The 22,364-nt window shown below is 47.9% G+C and overlaps 1 protein-coding gene across 1 annotated transcript in view; it reads right to left on the bottom strand.

Moving 5' to 3' along the window:
• Positions 1 to 1,761: 1,761 nt before the first annotated feature.
• MN1 (MN1 proto-oncogene, transcriptional regulator) overlaps positions 1,762 to 22,364 on the bottom strand; it is a 35,309-nt gene continuing 14,706 nt past the window's right edge. The window contains exon 2 of the mRNA XM_027714314.2: positions 1,762 to 6,670. Coding sequence (XP_027570115.1) covers positions 6,483 to 6,670 — 188 coding nt within the window. The 3' untranslated portion in view covers positions 1,762 to 6,482. The remainder of the gene's footprint in view (positions 6,671 to 22,364) is intronic.

Genomic DNA, 22,364 nt, shown 5'->3' with positions numbered 1-22,364 from the left:
TTTAGGTCAACCAATTGACCTAAACTTTCATTCCTGTGTTTATTTACCTTGGTTTTTAGGGAAAGCGACGTCTTCTGCCATACTCTCACCGCACCAGCAGTGGTCTGCAAGAAGCTCAACCAAGCAGCCTGGGAAAAGGGGGTTTAAACAACTCTGGAGTCACACACAGGAGACCACAAACAGCACCACAACACAGAGTTCTGGCAGGAATCTTGGCTGGCGTTGCCAGGGCAGCACTGCCCGACTGCTGCACTGCTTTGCGGCGGCCGTGGAGGGGCCGAGCAGATCTCGGCACACGGGATCCAGCTGCACTGCCGATGGATCCCTGACTGCTGAACATACAGTACACATTAATAGCGTCTCCTCTGTGACAGGAATGCCAAAGCCTGGTGCAGAAAACAACTCAAAGGATGTAATTAAATCAGTTAAATGGCTTGGGGAAAGAGACATGGCTACAAACAGATTTCAGCTCTCAGCACAGTCACAGGGCACAGGGAACAACAATTAGGAGAGCAAGAACTGTAAAAGCTCCATGATCAACCACTTGCTTTTCTTTAGTTAATAAACTATAACCCATGCTTAATACAGTCACAGACCAGGTGAGTCCCTGAGCACAGAGCCCCAGGACAAAGGCAAGTGTTCAGGATAGGCAGGTAGTGTGCCAGCATCACCAGAGGTGACATTACCAGGGACAAGTAAAGCCAGTGCCAAGAGCAGAAATCACAGGCTAGTCAGTTGATTTTCATCAGTTGTTAATGTAATGTGCAGTGAACAGCGAGCTCCTGCTGCCTTTTTGGAAGCAGAAACTGGGGGCAGAGCGTTGCTGGAGCAGGAGAGGCAGCTCCAGCTGCTGGCAGTAGCAAAGGAGCCTTTGCACAGTGGGAGATCTGGGTGCTGAGAAATGGCCTCGTGCACCAGAGGAGCCGCATGAATCCAACCATTAACACAGCTCGTGGCCAGTTTTACTGAACGACTAAGATGAAGCAGGAGCAGCACTGCAGGGGCAGCAGCAGGGCCAGGGGCTCGGGGAGCTGCCTCGGGGGCTGCTCCCACTGCCCAGCAGCTCCAGGCGTGGTCCAACTCCTCTGAACAAGCTCCAGAGCCACCGGTTGCAAGAAGAGAAAGAAAGATGCTGCCACAGAGAGAGAGCATACAGAGGAGAGCAGGATGGCCCCAAAAATCCCATGGCAGCGTCTGGGCAGAGCTGCATGGACGTCTCAAACAACCAGCAGCCGAGAGGGTCCCAACAATCTCAGTGTACAGACCGAGCCAGTATCCTTCAGTGCCTCTGGGGACAGGCTGGGGAGAGGTCAGGGCTGACAGTGGGAATGAGGAACACCGGGAGCTCATGCTGCCCAGCAGGTCCACAGTCCCACAGGAGACAGCCTGGGCAGAGAGGGGAAGGTCTCATCTTCCATGGGCTTCACTGCGAAGCAGGTACTGCACAGCTGCCGGGAACACTCAGGATCAAAAAGAAAATCAAAATTAAAAACCACCAATCCTGCAGGGGTAGAGGGTTGCTGTTGCTGGCAGGGAGGAACTGGCAAAGCCCTGGAGCACCAGGAGCAAAGCGCACCCCAGACCTCCAGGAGCCCCAGGCGGAGCCACATGTGGGCGAGGGTTTCCCCAGATCATGGGCAAATTTCTCCCCACTATCTCAAGGCCCAGGGCTTACCTGAACATGAACAGTGTCTATTCACTTCTTCACATCCCAGGGGAAACAGGACTTACTACAAAAATCAACAACGCTGGTATGAAATATACAGTAGCCACCATTAACATCATATTTATTGTTATTTAGTTGCTCAGTAAAACATATACAGATATGTACAATATGCAGGAATACAGAAGACTGCACTTTACATATTTAAAAAAAAGAAAGAAAAATAACACTCAATTTCATGAGCTATTGTCACAGTCTTCCAACCAAGCATTTAGGAAATGAATTTAACAAGAATCAAAAAAAAAAAAAAAAAAGATTACAGGATTGCCTAACACACAGCAGAGTCAAGTTTTCATATTTTACATGTGCAATAACATTTTTCAGAAGAGTTTGCTATGCAGTACAGATTACCAGTGTTTTCGTTTTTTTTTTCTTTTCCATGAACTAAATTCAGTACAAAGAAATAACATCCTTTTGCTTAAGGCTGTTTTAAAGCTGTAATATTCTTGGGTAGTGAATAGTGATAAAGTTACAACTGCCAGAAATCAGAGCCTGCAGTTTCATCAGTCAGAACCTATGAGCGGATGGACTCAAACCAACAATTTTAATAGAGAATTTCTAAGACAAAATTAGACTATTTCCTCCATTAGCCTTAAGCAATAAAGGAGAAACAATTCTATAAAAATGGGTTATGCTCTTACACACCATCCCTTGAACAGCTGTGAATCCAGCAGCTGAGAAAACCTTACACTGCAGCTCAACAAAAATAAGCCAAATGTACCATTTGGTTTCTATTGCCTCCCACCCTCCCAGTGCCCATCCTGCTGCCCTGCACTCGCCTCACCCCTTCTGCCTATTGAAACTGGAATTTTTTGCCTTGCTGGTGGTGCCTAGAAGTCCAGTCTTGACCCCAGGTTCTGAAGGCCAGCCAGCACCACAGTTACCATGGAGGCCATGGGATCTGCACAGGTCCCCAAGTGATCCAGGTGACAGTGAAAATCTTAACTAAATAACAATGAGCCTAAACCCCCTCACTGATGCTCAAATAACAGAGAATGGGTAACTCCAGGAGAAAGTGACCTGGCAATGAGATGTTTTATCACTCCTCCCAATTGACATGCAAGACAAACTTTGCTCAGTTTGCTATGACACTGTAACTTGCAGACTAAGCAGAGGGTTTCTTTCAACAAACACACAGGGAGCCAGGGCACAGGGCCGGGAGGTGGGGGACATCCCGGTTCCCCTGCTGCAGCTCCAAGGCTGTGTGGGAGCCTCCAGTGCCGGGCTGGCCAGGGACAATCCCCACGACAAAGGTAAAGCCATGTTTTAGCTGCTGTTCACAATCCAAAGTGGATTGTGCATCATGTATCACCAGTCTTTGGCTTCTTGTACAACATCCCCCATCTGGAAGCCGCACAGGACACATGGGTGGGAGGTTTCACCATCCTGGCTTTGCCCTGGCATTTGGGAAACATGTAGCTCATAAAATTCTCCCCATTGACCCAGCTGAGACCCCGAAGGAAGTGAGCCTCGGGCATGGGGCTCTGCAGTGAGCAGAGGTCAGACCTCGGTGCAGCTCAGCCCTGCCACCAATATGCCTGATACGCTCAGGTCGATGTTGTCTGTGCCTCAGTTTCCCTCTCCACAAGAGTGCAACTTACCTCTTCCACAACTGGCTTTTACCTACAGCTCTCAAACATGCTTCAGTTGGAATATTATTATTCAGAAAATGACATCATTAATGGGTAAAATTAATGGGTACAATGAAATTACTGCAGGTACCACCAGCTCTGTGACAAAGCTCGAGCCCTCTGCATACACTGTCAGTACCACATTCCCAGGTGATGAGCAGGATGTGATGCCTGTCTTGGTCAGGATGTACCGTTTCTGTTCTGATCTTTGGCAAAAAGCAACAAAACCCTAAAAGCACAGGTTTGGTTGGTCCTGGCATCACCAGGGGCTGCCCCAGGCAGAGCTCGTTCAGTCAAGATCAAAGGGACAGGAGGTTAGCAAGAGGATTGCATGTGACCATATGATTCAGAACTCCCAGCACACAGCCAGCTGCTGGTTTAACTGCTCACTCTCTGACACTCCTGTTCCCCACACTGCACCCACCGCCCGGAGCAGAGCCAGCAGCAGCCAAGTGCCACAGCTCCCGTGGCTCGGCACCTGGAGACACAGCCCCTGGCCTCAGAACAGCCTGGCCTCATTTCACAGAATTCCACTGATTTTTAAGGAATTGCTTGCACTCTGCATTTCCATGAGCAAGCAAGAAAGCAAGTTCCAAGTGGATGAGAACAACTGCAGAAGAGAAGCACGAGCTGCCAATGATGAACGAGTAGAACTGTTGGTCAGACCAAGGCAGCAACAGTTCCACTCAAACGGCGATTTCTCTTTAAAAGCATCTGAACTCTGCGTTCCCTGACAGGTTCCTTCCCGTGGCACAGGGTGTACATCCCTGACCTCAGGAAGCCTGAAAAACCTGTTCTCTTCAGTGCAGCAGGAAAAACTAAAAACAAAGCAGCAAGGCAAGGGGCTGCACTCCATGCAGGAATGCCATGAGGCCATGAACTCGGACAAAATTTTCAGCTGTGACGGAAGACAGTACCGGACCGGGGCCACGCCAGAACCCCTCTCTGTGGACCGAGCCCCTCGCAGCAGCACAAGTGCCCTGGTAGGCATAGACCCCCTAGCTCAGCATCCCCCCCATGCTCTGCTGACAGGATTTAAAATCAACTACTTGGGTGAGCCAGGACTTGAGGAATCACAGGCAAAGAGGCACCTTCCAGAGGGAGGCTGACAGTGATTATTCTACCAGGAGATACTTTCTGGGGATGGTGATATTTTATTGCAGGTGCAGGAGGAGCTCTGCGCTCCCAGTCACGCACCCCAACAGAGGTACAAACCATCCCAGCTTTTTGTTCCAAACCAAGCGGGCGTGAGGCAGCTCCACAGCCAATTGCTTCAGGATGGGCAAAAATCCTCATCCTCGTGGCAGCTCCAGTTTCAATAAAAAGTAAAATAATATTGAAAATCAAGATTCAAAACTATCCAAATTTATCCAAAGTCAATTCATTGACCAGACCCATAAATCAATCCATGCATGGTTAATAAGAGCACATTCAAATCACATTTCCAAACACTGCGAGTCTCTCTGAAGCCACGTACGACCGAGAGTGAGGATTCCAGACCACCCTTGGCTTTTTAGGCAGAATTTCCTCTCCGTTGGTGTCTACTGAGAATATTACGTCAAAATAATTAAAAACCCAGCACAATCATCAAAGATAAAACAAAAAGCAGTCTTCAACTCCATCCCTTCAGCAGGGACACATTTGTGAAATCGTGAATAAATAACCCTAGAGAGGCCAACCTTTATTTGGCAGCCAAAACCTAATCCTCCAGTGCTGTTCCTGAGCTCCAGGATCTGCGGGAGGCGAGCTGCCGGCACGGGGCGAGACGGGGCCACTCCTGGGCGCAGGGACACACAAATAATGGACAGTATTACGTAAAACTGCTGGAGAGTCAGGCCATCATGTCAGTCGTGGGTTTATCTGGTTTGCTTCCAACTTTCGTCTCGAATGAGCATTATCTAGCCCGAGCAGGAAAGCATGGCTTTCCTTTTATTGTGTGCATCCAGCAATGCTGTTCTTCAGTGTGTGGCAGAAGCAGGACCTTGAATGAGTTTTGGGGGGTCTGACAGGGATCTCTCTGCACTGGCAGATTAGGAAACGCTGCCCCTAGCAGACAGCCCCCTGCATCCCCCAACCTGGGCCATCCCCAGCTGCTGCCACTGCATCGGGACCTGAGGTGGCAGGGGCTGGGGCACCCCCAGACAAACACAGGGGACACTGGACCTGCTGCCAATCAACAGCATCTTTCTGCAGCTAAAAATGGGCAAAAAATGGGCAGGGTGCAGGGGATTTTCTTTTTCAGCATCAGTAAACCGGGAACTGCAGGAGCACCGCCAGGCCCCGGAAAGCAAGAGGGAGCCTGGGCCTTCAGAGGAGGAGATAATGACTCTTGACCATTAAGAAAACTTCCTGTTAGACTTACGTAGAAAAACCCCTTGGTACATTCCCCGCTGTGCCTGAACCAGCCCGTTCATGACAGAGCTCCATCCTGGGGCTGGGCCCAGGTACAGAGAAGAAGGAGCGTCCTGGCCTCACCAGGAGGCACAGGGCAAATGAGGCTGAACCTCATTAACAGGAGAACCTCATTCTTTCAGGAAAGGGCAGGTCCATGCCTGAACATTCGACAGAGCATCAACTGCTTGTTTTGTATGTGACTGGCAAAGGCTGGGTGTCAGTACGACATATAATTTAATGCTGACCATTTCACTTTCACTGGTGTTTATTCCTGAACTGCTGCTCCTCAGGATCACCATTGTAATAAGCACTGAACAAAGCAAAACAAAACAAAACAAAAAAAAAAAAAAAAAAAAAAAAAAAAAAGAGAAACAAAGCAAATGAGGAAAAAAAGGAGAAGGAGGAGGAGAATCTTTGTCTTATTATGACATACGTGACTTGGACATACGTTGAGATGAAAAAGGAAAAGGCCTCATCTATAAATGTATGCCAAGGTTACAGAATAATGGGAAAAAGTGGTCTAGCAGGAAAATCTTAAGCAAAAGTGTGCTAACTGCAGAAGGGTTAACACTGGTAACATACTGTGGCAGAAGATTAAAAAAAAGTTGAGGTTTACTTTAAATTAACCCTTTCCAGTCCATATGCCACTAAGCAGGTACCAACCTAGAAAAATAGTCCACCTAGCAGTAGCGGCCCTTTGAAATTAAAAAAAGAAAAAAAATAATTTCTTTTGTTCAAGTCAGGGCAGCCACAAAAGTCCCGAATCTGTTGGAGATGTCCGAGTGCAGGGACCTCCACGTTGGCACCGCAGTCCGGCCCTTCGCCTCGCCCACGTCGTCCGTGCAGTGGACCGAGAGGCACTGCAGGTGGCTGCCCGTCTGCGCCGCCGCTGCCGAGGTCTTGCTCGGGGGAAGGTCGTGGGCTGGAAAGGGTTCACAGAGAGAGGTTAGGAGACCCATGACATGCAACCCCACCAACTCACGGGCGGCAGCAGCGGGGTTGCCTCACCCTCTCCCCACCAGCCCACGCCCCGGTTCCTGCGCCTGCAGCGTCACATCCCCCGGCTCGGGGACAATGTGTCACCACCACTGGTGTGGCTCCCCCTCCCCACCCTGCAGAGAACATCCATGGCTGATTTTTTACCAGGGCAGAAGAACAAATTGAAACAAACCAGTGACACGTCTGAATGCTGGGGAAGGATCCAGGACCGATGAGTGTGTCCTAGACTGCAGCACTATCGGGAGCTTTCCTTCCCTGTGCACCCTCTGCTATTGAAAACGGATGCTGAAACATCTCCAAGCAGGAAGCCAGCCCTGAGCCCTCTGTGCCCTCATGGTCACTCCTAGCAATGGTCTCCCTGTTCCCCTCTTAATGGAGCACCACAATAATATTTTTCTTAAAATTTATTTCATTTTAGGGCTTTGTATAATCTTTAGCCATCATTAGTTTCTGTTAACCACAAATGGAAGACTTTAACTGAAACATCCTAAACAATATCCCTTGGCCTTTTCCCCATGGATTTTACAGTTAATGTGAAGAGTAGCTAAAATGGGTGGAACATGCCAAAGACGTCAAAAGCTGGCTGTGCATGTTTAACCTCTCAGGACTTTACCTTCCATCACCTTTCTCCTGTTCCACAAAGCCAAGCAGTGTGGAGGTACCACACTTCATGGAGCAGCTCGCATTGCTTCCACTGAACCTGCTGCTATACCAGATACAAAACCAGAACTGACCAGATTCTTACACAATCACAATGATGTTAATAATCCTAAACTAGCCTGGAAGTCCCTGGTTTAAATGGAAAATACTTTTAATGCTTGATTATAACAAGATGTCAGAGATGCTTGTATCTAAAACAGTAGAGTTACACCACACAGAGAAACTACTGAGAATCTGGGGACACGATGCCATGAGCGCTGGGAGAAGGAACGGGGCTCCAGAGCAGCACTGCTGCCTGCTCAGCCCTGCGTTGGTGCAGCCATGTGCAAACCCCACACAGAGATTGTCTACATCCACACACAGATGTCTGTCACTGCCTGCGCCACCATCACCTTTCGCCGACACCCTCACATGCTGCTCCATCGAAGAGTCCGGCAGCAGCACGGCAAAGGCGCTCTCTACGCTCCAAATGGATTCCAGTTCCCTGCAGCTGGTGTTGGGTGTTTTAGTCAGATAAATAAGCACCACCGAGGGGCTGGGCAGAAGCACGGAGTAGAGGCTGCCACATAATACCCAAATGCTGAGTTCCACAACCACCGTCCCAACACGTGGAGCTTCTACTCTCCTTTCCTGTCACCCCTGAGCCCCATTGCTTCAGGAAAACCACAGGGCAAGAAAACAGACTCCTTAAATAACCACTATTTGATTTGGTGTTCAATTTTACTTACTGTCCTGAATGCAAATATACATGAAAAACTTTTTATTTAGAAAATATTCAAAGCTCAGATGGGATTGTGCAGAAAACTGTGAAAGAGAAATGTTTTTCTTACTTGTATTTGTTCACAAGGCACTCAGTACCCGATATTTTTATTGTTAGGTCTCCCTGACTGCACAGGACATGCTGGGCTCAGCACAGGAAGAGCCAGCGCCTCAAGATTAGTCCTTGTGACAGCAACTCTCTTCCTCTGCTGCAGAGAAAGAGGAAAGAGTCCCATGGCTGAACTGCAGCCACGAGGGGCCCGGGGGTCCCAGCAGTGTTTCTACAAGGGCTGCAGGAGACCCCCACAGCCAAGGACACCGAAAGCCAAGGCAGAGGTGGCATATTCCCAGGCCAGGATCAGAGCTGGAGCTCCACTGCACCGGCTGTGCAGGCAGCCCGACACCCCGAACAGAGCCAGTCCTCAGCAATGACTACTTGAAGAAGTTCATGTGTCACAAGCAACTAAAGAATAAAATATTAGGCTTATTTGCTTGTAAATCAGCAAATTATTTCTAAGCCATTTGCTGTGGATAAAATTCCAAAGCAAACTACTGATAAAGGAATCAAAGCAAAATCTATCCCACAAGGATGAACAAGCCTGAGAGGAAAACCCAAGCAAAAGAGGTGAGCAGGAACTGAGCCTCAGTTTGCAAAGTCAGTACTGACTGCCACTGTCTACACAAGCTTCACTCACCACGGGACACCACTGTGGGAGCTCCAGCCCTCCTGCCTATCGTTAAAGAGCACAGAAAATGACACATTTAAATCCAAAACAAAGAGAGGATGAGAGCTTACAGCAAGGCTTGCACTGGCACAAGAATTCTCAAAGTCAATCTGGAGGGAAATCTTCAGTGCAATTTACTTTTTTCCAATATTTCTGTCTTGACAAAGGTATGATGCTTTCCTGGAAAAAAAATCTTTGTAGCAAAAAATTATAGTTATCCTGATCCACTTGATAAGAATTATGTTCTAAAGGACAGGATACTGCCTGATGCTTGTCCGGAACAGTAACACTCTCCCAGCTGACCTGTTCCACCAGCCATCCTTTCTACCTCTCTCAGAGCCACAGTGCCCCAGCACCCTCAGGCCACAGCACACATGGTCCGGAGGGGTGATCTTAGAGGAAATGGACAGGTTAAAATTAGTCAGGTAATGCAAGACGGTGTCACCACGTCATTGCCTCGCAGCTGTCAAGTTCCAGACAAATCGCCATCAGTCGTGAAGCACCTTACTGAAAGCAAGGTATGTTCAAACAAATTATCTTTAAACTGCACAACTGCCTCTATCAGCAACTACTGCAAGAAATTTGTGTTATTAATAAAAGCAGTACCCTTCTAATAAGGGTCATCCTCCACACCTAAGATCTTGAGATGGTCTGGGTGGAGACTTCCTCTCCAAATCAAAGGACATGACACAACAGAACCCAGGACAGACAAAAGCACAACCACTGGCTCGCAGGACAGTGTGTGACCCTTGGAAACAGCAAATGCTGAAGCAGAGGTAAGAGATAAAACACTGGATGTAAGCTCACACTACATTCATGTGGAAGGCATGAAAGTCAAAGCGGCAAAGTGACCAGAGAGCAAAAGGAGTTTTGAACCAACTCAACCGTGATGCTGTCCTACCCCACTGCGGTTGGTGACGTTGTGGTAGTTCCCAGAGCCAGTTTGCTTTTAGGTAAGAGCTTCTGACCAAGCTTTACCCAGCCAAACACATTCCAGGCGTTCAGCCCCAGACAAACAGCAAGCAGGCAGTGCCCAGCCAGGCTCCCCAGCCTCCCCCCAGGCCCGACCCTCTGCTCTGACCTTGCACATTTAGGAAGCTGCTCTTTCGTTCTGCTCTACTTTGCAAAGGCACGCAGCCTCTGAAAAGAAAAGGTTGCTGTTTGTTTGTTTACACAGCATTAATGGCAACATGGTGACTAAGCCAGGAGCCTGGCCAGCAGCATTGGAGCCTGCAGCTGGGACACAGGAAGAGGACCAGGAATTCTGCTTCACCAAAAAATTCAATACACATGCAACAGACTGCTTTTCCACATTAGCTCGGGAAAATCACATTTCTTTAGTGACGTTAGACCCTGACACTCTCCTCACTCCTGCAGACACTGTGTATACACACTTGCAGTCCCTCCAGCTTCCTTCTCACTCCCTCTTTTTCCTGAGCCCCTGAGCAGTTAAGCTACTCCGTAAAGCCTTTTTCCTCATGTAGCATCTTCTTATGCATTATTAAAAAATAAATATGTTCTTTTAACTGTGACAACCCCACCAAGCACTGTGCAAACCCAGAGGTGTCCCGATTTTTAGTAAACTAATCCCATTAAAACCGAGTTCACCTGTAAGACTAACACGCATTGCATGCATCTTCTTGCCAGAGAGGAGGTTAATTGAGGGAGAGCTGGTGTAGCCAAGGCAACCACGGATGCTACGAGGCACCGGGAGATGATGCTGCTCTTCAGGTGCTGCTCATGCCATCCCTCTCATTTTTGCCAAAATCACTACCGACAAAAGGACGGGAGGCAGTGACACGCAGGAGCGACAGCATAGCCACAGTCTGGTAGGGGTCTGGTTGGGAGTGGGTTCCACTCCACATTTCAGCATTCCTGCGACATTGAAGTGACAAACAGGAGGTGAAGATCCCTGGAATGGCTCCTTGCCCCAGGGCTCATCCCTTACACTTCTTCACCGCTCTGACACAGCCTGCGCCGCCTGCGCTGCCCAGGGTCCGGCCGCCCGGCACAGCACGGCCCCGCCGCCGCCCTCGATGGCCAGCCGAGCGTGAAGGCCCTGGATTGCTACTGATCTTGTTAAGGCTGAATCTGAGAATTTAGCCAAAAACACTATATTCCCTGATCAGAGATCTGTTTCCCCTCTACCATCTGATAACCACTCTTAAAGGACGCGTTAATGGGCTTCTGTTCACTCTGTGCCCGTTAAGCAGAGGCCAAGCTACCATAAGAGGGAATAGATTTGAGTAATGATCCCTTATGAGGCAGCAAACCTACATATAGTGTTTAAAATTATTCCCTTAGGACAAGATGTTTTTCACCAAATCTCCCACATGACAGTTTGACATATTGGTTCAGGCACATAGCTCTGCATTTGTACACAGCACAGAGCCATCTTTTTCAGTTTTCAAGAAAAATAAGGTCTGAAAACATTTCATGTTTTCCTGCACACTGGACCTAGTCTCCACAGATTAATGTATTCCTGAAATTGTATTTTTAAACACTCCTAAAACTGTATTTTTAAACACAACTAGTTCATTTGTGTTGATAAACAAATGAACCATCTCCTTCCTCACTGCTGCGGCACTGACAAAGTCCTGGACAAAGGCATTTTCTCGACCCTGGAATACAAGGAGGCAATGGTTTGCATTTGTTCATAGACACAAACATGGCACATGCCACCTGCTTATGCCATAAGCTTGCACCATTTTCAGGTGTCTTCACCCCTGGCAACCCATGCCCACTGTGGGCTGGATCTGTCTCTGCTATTTCCAATGCCCTGGCATAGGCTGCCTCTGGCCTTGGACTGGCAGCACCCAGCTCCACTGGCACTCAAGGGAAAGCCCCAACTTCCTATTACCAGAACCTTCCTCTCACTTTGATTTTACTCCTTTGTTTATTCTGTTTAACCTCTGCCATTTTTAAAGCCCATAAGACACTTAAAGGTGCTGCCCTCCCCAGTATGAACAGAATTCAGTGTTGGTGGTTAAGGTGAACAACTGATGCCAAGGACTTGTTAGGAGAAGCTCAGTGGAAATGGGGACAGGTGACTCCTCGTGCTGCTGACCAGGAGCACACTGCAGAGACACCCCAGCTCCAGGGTATCAGACACATCTCACTCGTTGACATTTCAAGAAGTCACTTGTCTTGGTCAGCCCCTCGATTTATTGTCGAGGCTGAGCTAAGCTGCTCTGTGAGAGCCTTTCTCACACAGGAGGGAAAGCTCTTCATCAACAATGTGTGCACAGCACTGAGCACTATCCCACAGCACTCATATATCCCACAAACCAGGATTAAAGCTCTGACTTTGCTGCAACACAGACAAGACAGTGCTCACCCAAAGGCATGGCACGGTCATTCCTGCTCACCCGGGCTGGTACACAGCCTGTTCACCCTTATTGTTGCATGCTGCCCACCCCTTCATCAGCCCATCAGCTCTGGCAGCATCCTCTGGTCCTCACAGCCCCTTCCTCCACAGACAGCATGATTAATTGGAGGTGCCTGCGGCTCTAAAGGGAGAGTGTATCAGCCCATGCTGCAGAGATGTTTATTTTGCTTTCAGTGGTCTCCGAGCTGGCGTGGGGCTCCATCGGAGCTCGCTGCTTGCACAGAATTCAAATAACAGGAGACACAAAGTACTTGCTGCGAATACATATTTTTCTCTTTTCTCCCTTGACCTCTTTTCCTGCTCCTGTTTTCACCAGGAGCAATGGAAGGATGTGCATGCCACGACAGGGAGGCCGCCCAAACCCACAGCAGCGTTAAGGGTTTGCTGTCAGGCTGTAGGGTTACAGTCAGACCGCAGTGTCCTACCCCACAGCTCCAGTAGCAAGCTGGGCAGATATCACTTGAGGACAAGTTCAGATGTGAACCACATGCCACTGTCTGAAGAAGCTGGTGAAAAAAACATGAAGTAAGAAAAATGCTAACCCTATCAATGGAAAAGGCAGCAGTCACCTCACAAGTAGCTTGACCTTGAAGATGCACAATGAACAATACGTGGACGAGGAGAATGACATTGTTGCCCTAAAAACCATGTTCCCTCCACTGTGCTGGGAGGACACAAGAGAGAGGGAACACACCAATCACCACCTTGCTGCCACTGCCCAGCAGGAGAGCAACACACCTCCATGACTTCATAGACAAGTGTGAAACTGCCTACATCTATTTATTTCTCTGGATGTTACTGTTAAATCACTGCTTTACAGTTCTATGACTCTGAGAAGAAAGGTAAGTCCTGCATCCCAGGAGAAGCCAGAAGCTCTGTGCCTTGCAACAGCACCAGCTCCTGTGCCTTGCTAGATGGCCACAGGGACAACAGACAGTTTCTAACTCATATCCTTCCCCTCTTTTGGCTACCTTCAGTTCCTCTTTTCGGTTTAACACATTGAGTCTCAGGCTAGCTTCCCTGCAAAACATGCAAACCGCAGAGGGGGTCCTGCCTGCCCCCCTTGCAAAGCAGCTGATGTTGGGATTTGGTTCTCACAGAACAAAAGACCATTCTGGCAAACCAAGTCCCACCCCAGCTGCAGTGCTGCTGTCTGACGCCTGGCCCTGCCCGCCCCACGCAGGCAAACCACAGCTCGCCTGTGACAGCCACGGAAAGCCGAGCTACCGACAGCCAAACCTCCAACCAAAGTCTAACCCAACCACATGGCTCCAAACAGCTGGTTGGGCTCCCAGTGCCATCACCAAAACTGCTCTCCTCAGCTCTGCACGGTATGATAACTGGGACCCTGCCAAAGCAAGGAAAACTGGTGTTAAAAATCAAACCAAATCAACTGCCACCAACAGTCAAACAATGTCGGAACACTTCCAAAAGAAAATAAATGGGAGTCAGACAACTGCAGCCTATCCCAGCACAGCTGACTCAACACTCATGACATCCAAACGCTGCCATCCAACACCAATGAAGCCTCTGGGAGCAACAAGTTATTTTCCAGGGCCTGTCCTTCCACCCCCACAAAAACCTGAGCATTTCTGCTCATCTCAGAAAGGAGCAAACTGCCTAAGCCCCACCCGCCAGCTCCATCACACTGACACTCAGACCTAGCATTGGGAAGAGGCTACAACTGGCTTCTCCCTCCTAACTGTCCTTAAAAGTGCTGAGGCCATCGGAGATGTGTCCTTGCCTCTGAATTCCCCAAATCCAGCCGCCAACACGAGAAGGAGACCTCCACGTCAGTAGGGAATATAGGCTGACTGATCCCGTGTTTCCTGCGCTGCTGGCATACATCACTCGCTTGCACTAACTAAATGCTCTGAGCCTATTTTCACCAAGGGTAACAACCCACACATCCGTGATGAGTAAGGAAATGCTGGGTTTTGCACTCAATACTTTCAAATTTATTTCGTATGTACGCAAATTACCACACGGCAGCTCTACGCACAGCTCCAGCCCATGCAAAGCCCATCTCCTGACAGCCAGAACGCACGAGCAAACAAAAGGTTCTCTGTAAAATCCAAAGTGGAATTTTCTGGTTGCACAGAAGTTACATGAAATTGTTCAATGCACGCCCTACTTAACTAAAACCAATTCTGGACACCATCTAGGATTATATCAGGACAGGCCAAAACTGAAAAAAAGATGCTACTTAAATGTTCTGCATTAAATCGCCACCTGGACATTTCGCACGGAGCTACGGCGATGAACAGTGACGACGCCTCACTTCCCCGCACAGCATCGACCTCAGAGCTGGGCGACCACCAGCCCACGCTGCCGAGAGCTCACTGTCCCCTCGGCAGTATCCAGCTGCCTTCAGACTCTGTCCCGGGCTACTGGGTGTTATCCGGATGTTATCAAGCTGGTTTTTCCCATGAAGGAACCTTTTGCTGTGTGTTCAATACAGAAAAATAGCTCGAGCTGGCCTAAATTCCACTCTGCTGCTGCCCCATCGCCACCAGCTGGACTGGCCAGGGGATGGGGCCCCAAGAACAATATTTACTTTAGCCTTTAATTCACTCTATAACCTGTCATATCATTTTAGTAAGTTTTGGTGCTACTCATTTCTGTTTGATGACACATGGGTCAAAAGTACCAGCATTACCTTCAGCTCCCACGCAGAGCAGGCCTCCAAAAATAGGAGGAAAATGCCCACTCACCCTGGTAAGGGAAGGGGTGTATCAATGGAGCTAGTAAAGGCAATGAATGCTTGGTGATTACGCACAGAGCAAACAGAGGAAGAAACACATAAATTCCAGCACTCTCTCATCAGATTTGTGCAAGACCTTTGACATAATTGCAGGGGAAAAAATAGAAATTACGGTAATAAGTAGGATATTTAAGCCCTGCAGATTATACATGGAAAACTCTATTTTCCTTAAATACAGTGAAAACAAAATGAAAGATAAAGATTCGTTTGTGGTCACTTAGTTTCAGGATGCAGTACTTGTAAGTACTGCATTACTTGTAAGTAAATGAGTGCTTGTTAGCCAAGCAAAAAAAGGCTCTGAAATATTATCAGTCTCTTGTGAGGCAAAGGCTCAGATACAGCTGGCCAAAGACTTCTAAGTGTTTTGTTGCCTTGTTCCCCAAGAGCTCAACAGGACCTGTGTTCTCACATCCCAAAGCCAGATCTGCATCCAGTCTGGCTGCCAGGGCCAGGACGAAAAGATTTGCTGGCCGCCCACCCCTTGGTCCCTCCATCTCCTCCCTGGCTCTGCCCACAGCTCCCGGAGGTGCCTCTGCCCCATCTATAACTCACAATTACGAGAGACTGTAACACAAAACTGCCACAGGCAAAGTCAATCTCTCCCAGGGGCCTCACACATCTGAGGCTCTTGCACACCAAGAAACAGTGATCATGTGCAGTAATGCTCGGGGTTAAACCACACAAGTTCAAGGATATTCCTGAAAATACAAAGTGAGTTTACAAAGGCTAACGGTAAGCAAGAACCAGCACCAAGGATCATTACCTCTTTTATGCCATTTATTTAGAGAACTAGCTTGAAACACATCCCATTCCTCTTTAGGACACCTCCAGCTGAAGTTTAGTGTCTCAGGAGTGAATGAGGGGACCTTGGGAATCAGCCTTCATGAAAACAAAAGGAGCTCAAACAACATCACAGATCAAGAGAAAAGTGTCCAGGTCAAAGCTGAGGCTCACAAGGCACCTGCAGAGACACAGTTCTGAGATGGACAAGCCAAGTTGGACAGGGCTCTCTCTGAGCACCTGGTCTAGTGGAAGGTGTTCCTGCCTAGGGCAGGGGAATGGAACAAGATGAGCTTTAAGGTCTCTCCCAACTCCAACCATTCCATGATGCTGTGGGTGCTCCTTGACCTGCTCCATGCCCAGCAGCACCGACAGCAGAGGTGTGACACTCCAAAAACAGGGGGTTCCAAATCACTGTCTGCAATTCCCTTTCAAATAATTCACAGGCAAATTCTAAAGAGTCTGCAAAAAATAACTTAAAAAAGCAGGAGGCCTGAGCTTGTTAAAGAAAGGTCAAAATCTCTGCTGGAAAACACTTAAATGTTGATAAATCAGACTGAGAGCTGATGCTACCAACCCAGCACTTTTTCTGGGTAAATTCATGCTAGGTCTCTTCTGCTGTAAAAAAATCCCAAATTTTGACTACAGAAAGAGATGGAAATGTCATTGCCATAAAATGGATTTGGCACATTCAGAAACATCCCCTAAAGCAGCAGAAAGGTGTGGTGATTGAGCTGGGGCCCATAATTCTGATGGAGGACCAGGGTTTGATTGAACAGCATGTTCAAAAATTAAATCTATCTAAAGGAAAAGCAAAAAAATCATCAGACAGAAGAAATGCACAACCATGTGAGGAGGTATGGCAGTGAGGGAAATTCAGCTTAAAAAAAAAACACACAAAGAAACCTGGTGTTCTTAGGTACAGCTGTAAGTGCCACTATTAGGATAAGAAAAATATAAGCTCATCTTTTTCTTCCAATTGTCACATCACTGTGGAGAGTCTTCACGAAATTCTCAGAATAGCAACGAATCAGGAGCAAACAGCTGTTCAAGTAGGAAAGTCATGGGTAGACAGACTTTCCCTGCTTCAACGAAAAATTAACTCTGAAGTTTCACAGGCCAGTAAATCAACAAAATGGGCCTGTACAACACAGGACGGACAGTCTCATCTTCCAGCCCAAAGCTGAAATATGGGCCAGCGTTCTCCTTCTGGCCATATGCTCTCATGATTTATGACCCACAACAATTTCAATATCCCTGGAAAATGAAAGAACAGCAGCCAATTAGCTCACTCCACTATGCTGGGGGTTCTGTGGGCCCTGCCCTGTGGCACCTCTCTGGAGAAGGTGGCTGGAAGCACCAGCTGCCCCTGGCAAGGGCAGGAGAGAGACACGAGGTTGAGCAGCACCCAAGCACCGGCACAGGGGAGCACAACATATACCTTGTTGCATGGAGCAGCCCACAGGGTCTCTGAGAGAGCTGCAGAGGGACTTTTGACCCAGGGCCTGGAGTGACAGGACAAGAAGGAATGGCTTCCCACTGACAGCGCAGGGTTAGATGGGATATTAGCAAGAAAGGGTACTGAGGCACTGGAACAGGTTGCCCAGAGAAGCTGTGGCTGCCCCATCCCTGGAAGTGTTCAAGGCCAGGCTGGACAGGGCTTGGAGTAACCTGGTGTCCCTGCCCACGGTTGGAACAAGATGACCCTTCTAACCCACATAATTCTGTGACTCTCTTCCATGCTTCATTCTGACCCATACGCAACGATGGCTGCTTGTGACAACTGTTGTTAACCTGGTCTAGATTCGGTCAAGTGCAGAAGCACAGACTGTCCCAATAGAAGGGCGTAAGGACCTTGTAATCTCTGCCTGCAATTGTTCCAAACAGGGCACTGCCAGCAATGCGAGTGCTGTCAAGCCAGGCAGGACTGGGCTCTTCAGCACCCGCTTCGCTGCCACAACACAAATGCAAAGGCGGCACCAAACAAACAAAAAATCCTCCACCCCACCCTGAATTAACCTTTCTCTCACACAGGTCGGGCAAGTTGCAGCTACAACAGCCTGAGTCATACAACCAAAACTTCACCCAACCCCAGCCATTGACCAGGGCTGCTGCACGTGTGAGCCACCACACGGCAGAGAGCCTGAGAGACAGTCAATTGGCCCAACGTAAAAACTGGTTCTTCTGAAGGCAAGGGCATTCAGAGTGGTCTTTAGGTATCCTCTGAGTGACAAACTCCAAGTCATAAGTCTACTCAAAGGCACATCTCTGAACAGCAGCCCTCCATGGATGCTTTGTCCACTGGGAAATGTGGCGAGTAACTCAGGTATCCATAACAGCACTGCAGTGAATTCTGCTACTCACTGTCCTCCTCAGGTCTGGATCCACACAGCCTCTTCCTGCAGCAGCATAGCTGCCAAGGCAGATGGGCCTGCAGGGCTTTGATACAAGGGTGAGTGAAATGGCAGCAGGAGCACCCATCACCCACGGGACTGCAAGGATAGAGGAATGGAGTCTGAGTTCAGTGTCTTAATGTACCTGCCTTGCCTCCCATCCTCCAGGTCTTCTTAAGCAGAAAGCAGCCATGCTGAAGGAGTTAATCTTGCCTGAAACAACCTATCTTCAGTTTCTGAGAAACTCCAACGCTGCAGAGCTGGCCTGCCTGCTCCCTGCCTGCTCCTGCCTGCAGCCTGACCCCTGACATTTCCACTCTACTTCTCCCTGGCATGGAAAACTTAAGCGTACACAAACAAACAGGTTGGGAGGACAGATAAATGAAACAGAGGAGGAGAAAGGGAAGATTGCTCAGATTCCTTGTTGTGGCCCTGATTAAATAACAGCAGCACCACCAGACGTGGGTGAGGGGCTGGTGTTTATCAGTAAACCTGAAGTCTACAGCAAGACATCTCTGTTTAATTAATCCTGAAAGGGTCCCTTCCCCCTTCTACTTCCCAAGGAGGTTTTGAGGATCTACAAGTTTAAAGACACAGTAAGTCCTTTTTAGCTCTTTCCTTACAAAACACAAGGGCAGAACCACAGCCAGGATTTACAAACTCTACGGCAAAGGCTTCCATCACATGGGCCCACACAGGTAACTCCCACCAAGCAGCACTTTGGATTTAGTCATCCTGAACCCTCTGAAGCAATATACCCATCATAACAACTGGAAGGCTGCACACATGTAATCACAACCAGATACGGGTCTGCAGATCTCACATGGGCTGGCGTTCTCCTGCCATTTTTACAAGATACCAATTTCCCAAGGGATAAATCACTTCCATGCTTGATGCAGTTCTACTGTCCCCTATTTTGTACAGTTTTCCCACGGTGGCATTACTCCGATGACATCAACATCACTCCACAATGGAAGAGACTGCACACACACACCGAGCAAGGCAACTGCAAACACTCTTGGCCTCTGGGTTTTCACTTAGCTCGAGGCGGCTTGGGAGGACCTTCCAAGGCATGTTCTCTTCCAGGAGGTCCCCTGCCTTTTGATCCAAGGTGAATACTGTACTAGTCCAAAGCACCACAATTTAAGTCATCAGCCATGAAGAGCTACAAAGCTGGCACACCTCAGCAGCAGTGGGAGAGGAGCTCTGCTTCCAGGGCACCTTCATCCCACCACCACACTTGGAGAGCTGCAACGTGCCAGTCAGCACCCACTGCAGCAGCAGCAGCAGAAACTCTGGCCCCTAGAGCGTGGACAGACCACCAAACCAAAAAACAGCTTTCAACAGCAGCAGCCTCAGCGAGCACTTGCCAAGGCTTTTCACCAGTCCTCAACAGAGAGCAGAGCAGGGAAGGTCTGGCAGCAGGGTGCTCGGCCTCCAGATCAAACACCACCTTAAACACCAACCACCCACCCAAGCAACCATCCAACCAACGGCAGAATTAGAGAGATGGATTCTTTTTGTGTGGTGTAAGTTGCAAAAAAAGCAAATGAAAAAGTAGAAGAAAATCTCTGAAATAATGATTTCTGGCCCAATCAAAAGCAAAAGAAGGGCAGGGCGAGGAAGGGGAATTTTGAAAGTCTAAGTTCAGATTGTAAAATAAAGCTGTATTTCGCATCAGCTTTATAAAATTTCCAGGAAAATAAAAAGTCAAAACCAGTTATTTTCTTGAAGATCTATATTCTTAAATACCTGGTTTCAACATAATCTCTTTTTTAAAGAAGTACTGGGATGGGGGATGAACTGTGATGAACTGAAAAATGTCTCTGCCTACCCAAAAAAAAAAATCATTATGCAATGACAAGAGACAATCCAGTCTATAATCAAAGAGAGAATCCTGACATGTTCAAAGAGAAAATTATTGTAACAGCAGTGACTTTGAAGATGAGACGGGTTTTTTTTGGTAGAAACAATGGCCATCAAGATTTTTACTGTGGCAGCCAATGCTTAAATGTACAGTTCAGCATGCAGTGTGCCTGCAGGTACACTGAGCGCCGACAGCAAAAAAAAAAATTAAAAAATAAAATCGTAACACCTAAGAAATTCATACCAGCAGCACTCTCTGAGTGGAGAACCACTCACACTGGGGAGTGAATGCTCCTACCCATGAGCAACGCTTGTCCCAAGGAGTGAAGCTTTACAGGAAACTCAAGAGCCAATGTCCCATTAATACAAAACTTGTAAGTTATAAAGAACTACACTGAAATAGTTAAATTTTCAACATTTGCTTCCAGGGAATTGCATATTTGGCTGTAAAAGTCGTGATCTGCACTGTTCGCTGAGCTACTGTGATTCACAGAAAATGAATCACAAAAGGAAAGTTTTGTGACTGAAAAAATAGCTGTTCTGTAACCCACCTAACGAGCAGTATAGTATTTGCTGCTCTTTGATTGGGAGACTATCGGCATATGACTGTAGGTAGTCAGGGCCTCGCTGACTATAAATATCCCTTTCAAAAACAGAATTTGGATAAAGCTCAGTGTTACTTTGGAGTAAGAGTCAAACAGAGTGCCTTACATCTCTCCTGTATTTCACTTTTTGGGGACAGCCCAAACGCAGAATCCTCCTGAAGAGTTAATTTTTCACAAACACAGTACAAAGGCTGCGCAGCATCACTTCCAAAGGAATTTGTATTTTTAACATGGAGACTTTGAGTTGTATCAATCCTGTCTGCGTCTCCATTGCTATAAGCGTTAGTTATATGTGAGAACTATTTCACTAATACTATGAAAAACCAAACACTTTATTTAATAAAAGCATCTTCTCCACTGCAACTCAGCAGTGAAGAGCTGTTTAAAGCAGAATCTCTCTATTAGCCCTACTCCTTCCGCACAATTCCGTTCTCACCATTATATTAAAACCCTTTCATTAAAAACGAAACCATTAAAAAGCATATGGTTTTCTGTTAGCTGGGACTGGCAAGTCTTCCTGGGGGTATCTCCAGCTTCGTTACCACCACAGAGCATTGCTCTTTCTTTCTTTCGGCATTTATTTACCTTCTACAGAAAAGGGACATATTAAAACTGATGGCTGTGTTTTTGCTGGTGTTGTTCCAGGCCACGCCATCCTTGGGCTCACCCCCTCTGCCCCAGGTGTGCAACAACGAACCTGCGCTGGCCGAGGCAGGTGAAGGCCACGGTGGGCCTGGCCCTTCTCCCTTTTGGAGTACTTCTGGCAGAAATGTCCTGGTAAGTGACACCTTCGTGTCCCCACTGCGTGGTGGCCACTGGCCAAGCAGCGGAGCTGTGGAAGCACAGCTGGTGTGCACAGCACACGCCACCCCAGCGACAGCCCAAATCCAGCTGTGCCGACAGGGTAAGGAGTGCCCTGTGATGCACACCCCGCGACGGGACGGAGAGTCAGAGTGGGACATGCACCTCGGAACCCAACACACCTGTTTTCCACAGAATGCCCAGACGCTCCATGGCAGTCGTTCCCCTAAGTTTTTAAAGGGGGGAGCACTGCAAATAAAAACAGATCAATTTTGTTCTAAAATTTTACATGAAACTCTCCTGTTTTGGAAAGAATTTCACTAAAGTGAAAATATAATACAGAAGTACCCATTTAGGAAGAATGTGCTATTAATTCTAAGCAGTGAATGTGGAAGGGAAAATTGCATTTTTATCTAAATGGTTTTTTCTGCATAACCCATTTCCAGTATTCTTTTACAGCTCAATAATGGGAACTTTTCACATTTCTATTTCGGCCAGACCACTGCAGAAGGCAGCCTTCAAGAACATGTCAAATATAACCCCTTAAAACGGATTCCAAGAAAAGTTCTACAAACAGGAGGAGAGAGGCCAGTAGAGCACACCTTAAAGGGTGGTCAGAAAATAAAAGGAAAAAAACCCTCTGTATTGAAGATGTAAGCCACATTTTTGAGGGGGAGAGGAAAAAGGATGTGGTTTAGGAGGTTTTATTTCCCTAAGGGTCAAGAAGAGGTTTGGTCTTCCCCCTCCACTTGCTCCCCTGAAGCAGAAAAAGCTTCTCTTCGATGCAGTTCCCAGTCCCAAATGCACACAAAGAGCAGAATGGGGCCACATTATCACACCAAAAAACTGCACCAGGACATTCTGAGCTGTAACGTG

Source organism: Pipra filicauda, unplaced genomic scaffold, assembly GCF_003945595.2.
Source record: "Pipra filicauda isolate LSUMZ 115617 unplaced genomic scaffold, ASM394559v2 scaffold33_size4404698_pilon, whole genome shotgun sequence".
NCBI lineage: Eukaryota > Metazoa > Chordata > Aves > Passeriformes > Pipridae > Pipra > Pipra filicauda.
Note: the sequence above shows the minus strand (reverse complement) of the source record. Positions and strands in the feature narration are given on the sequence as shown.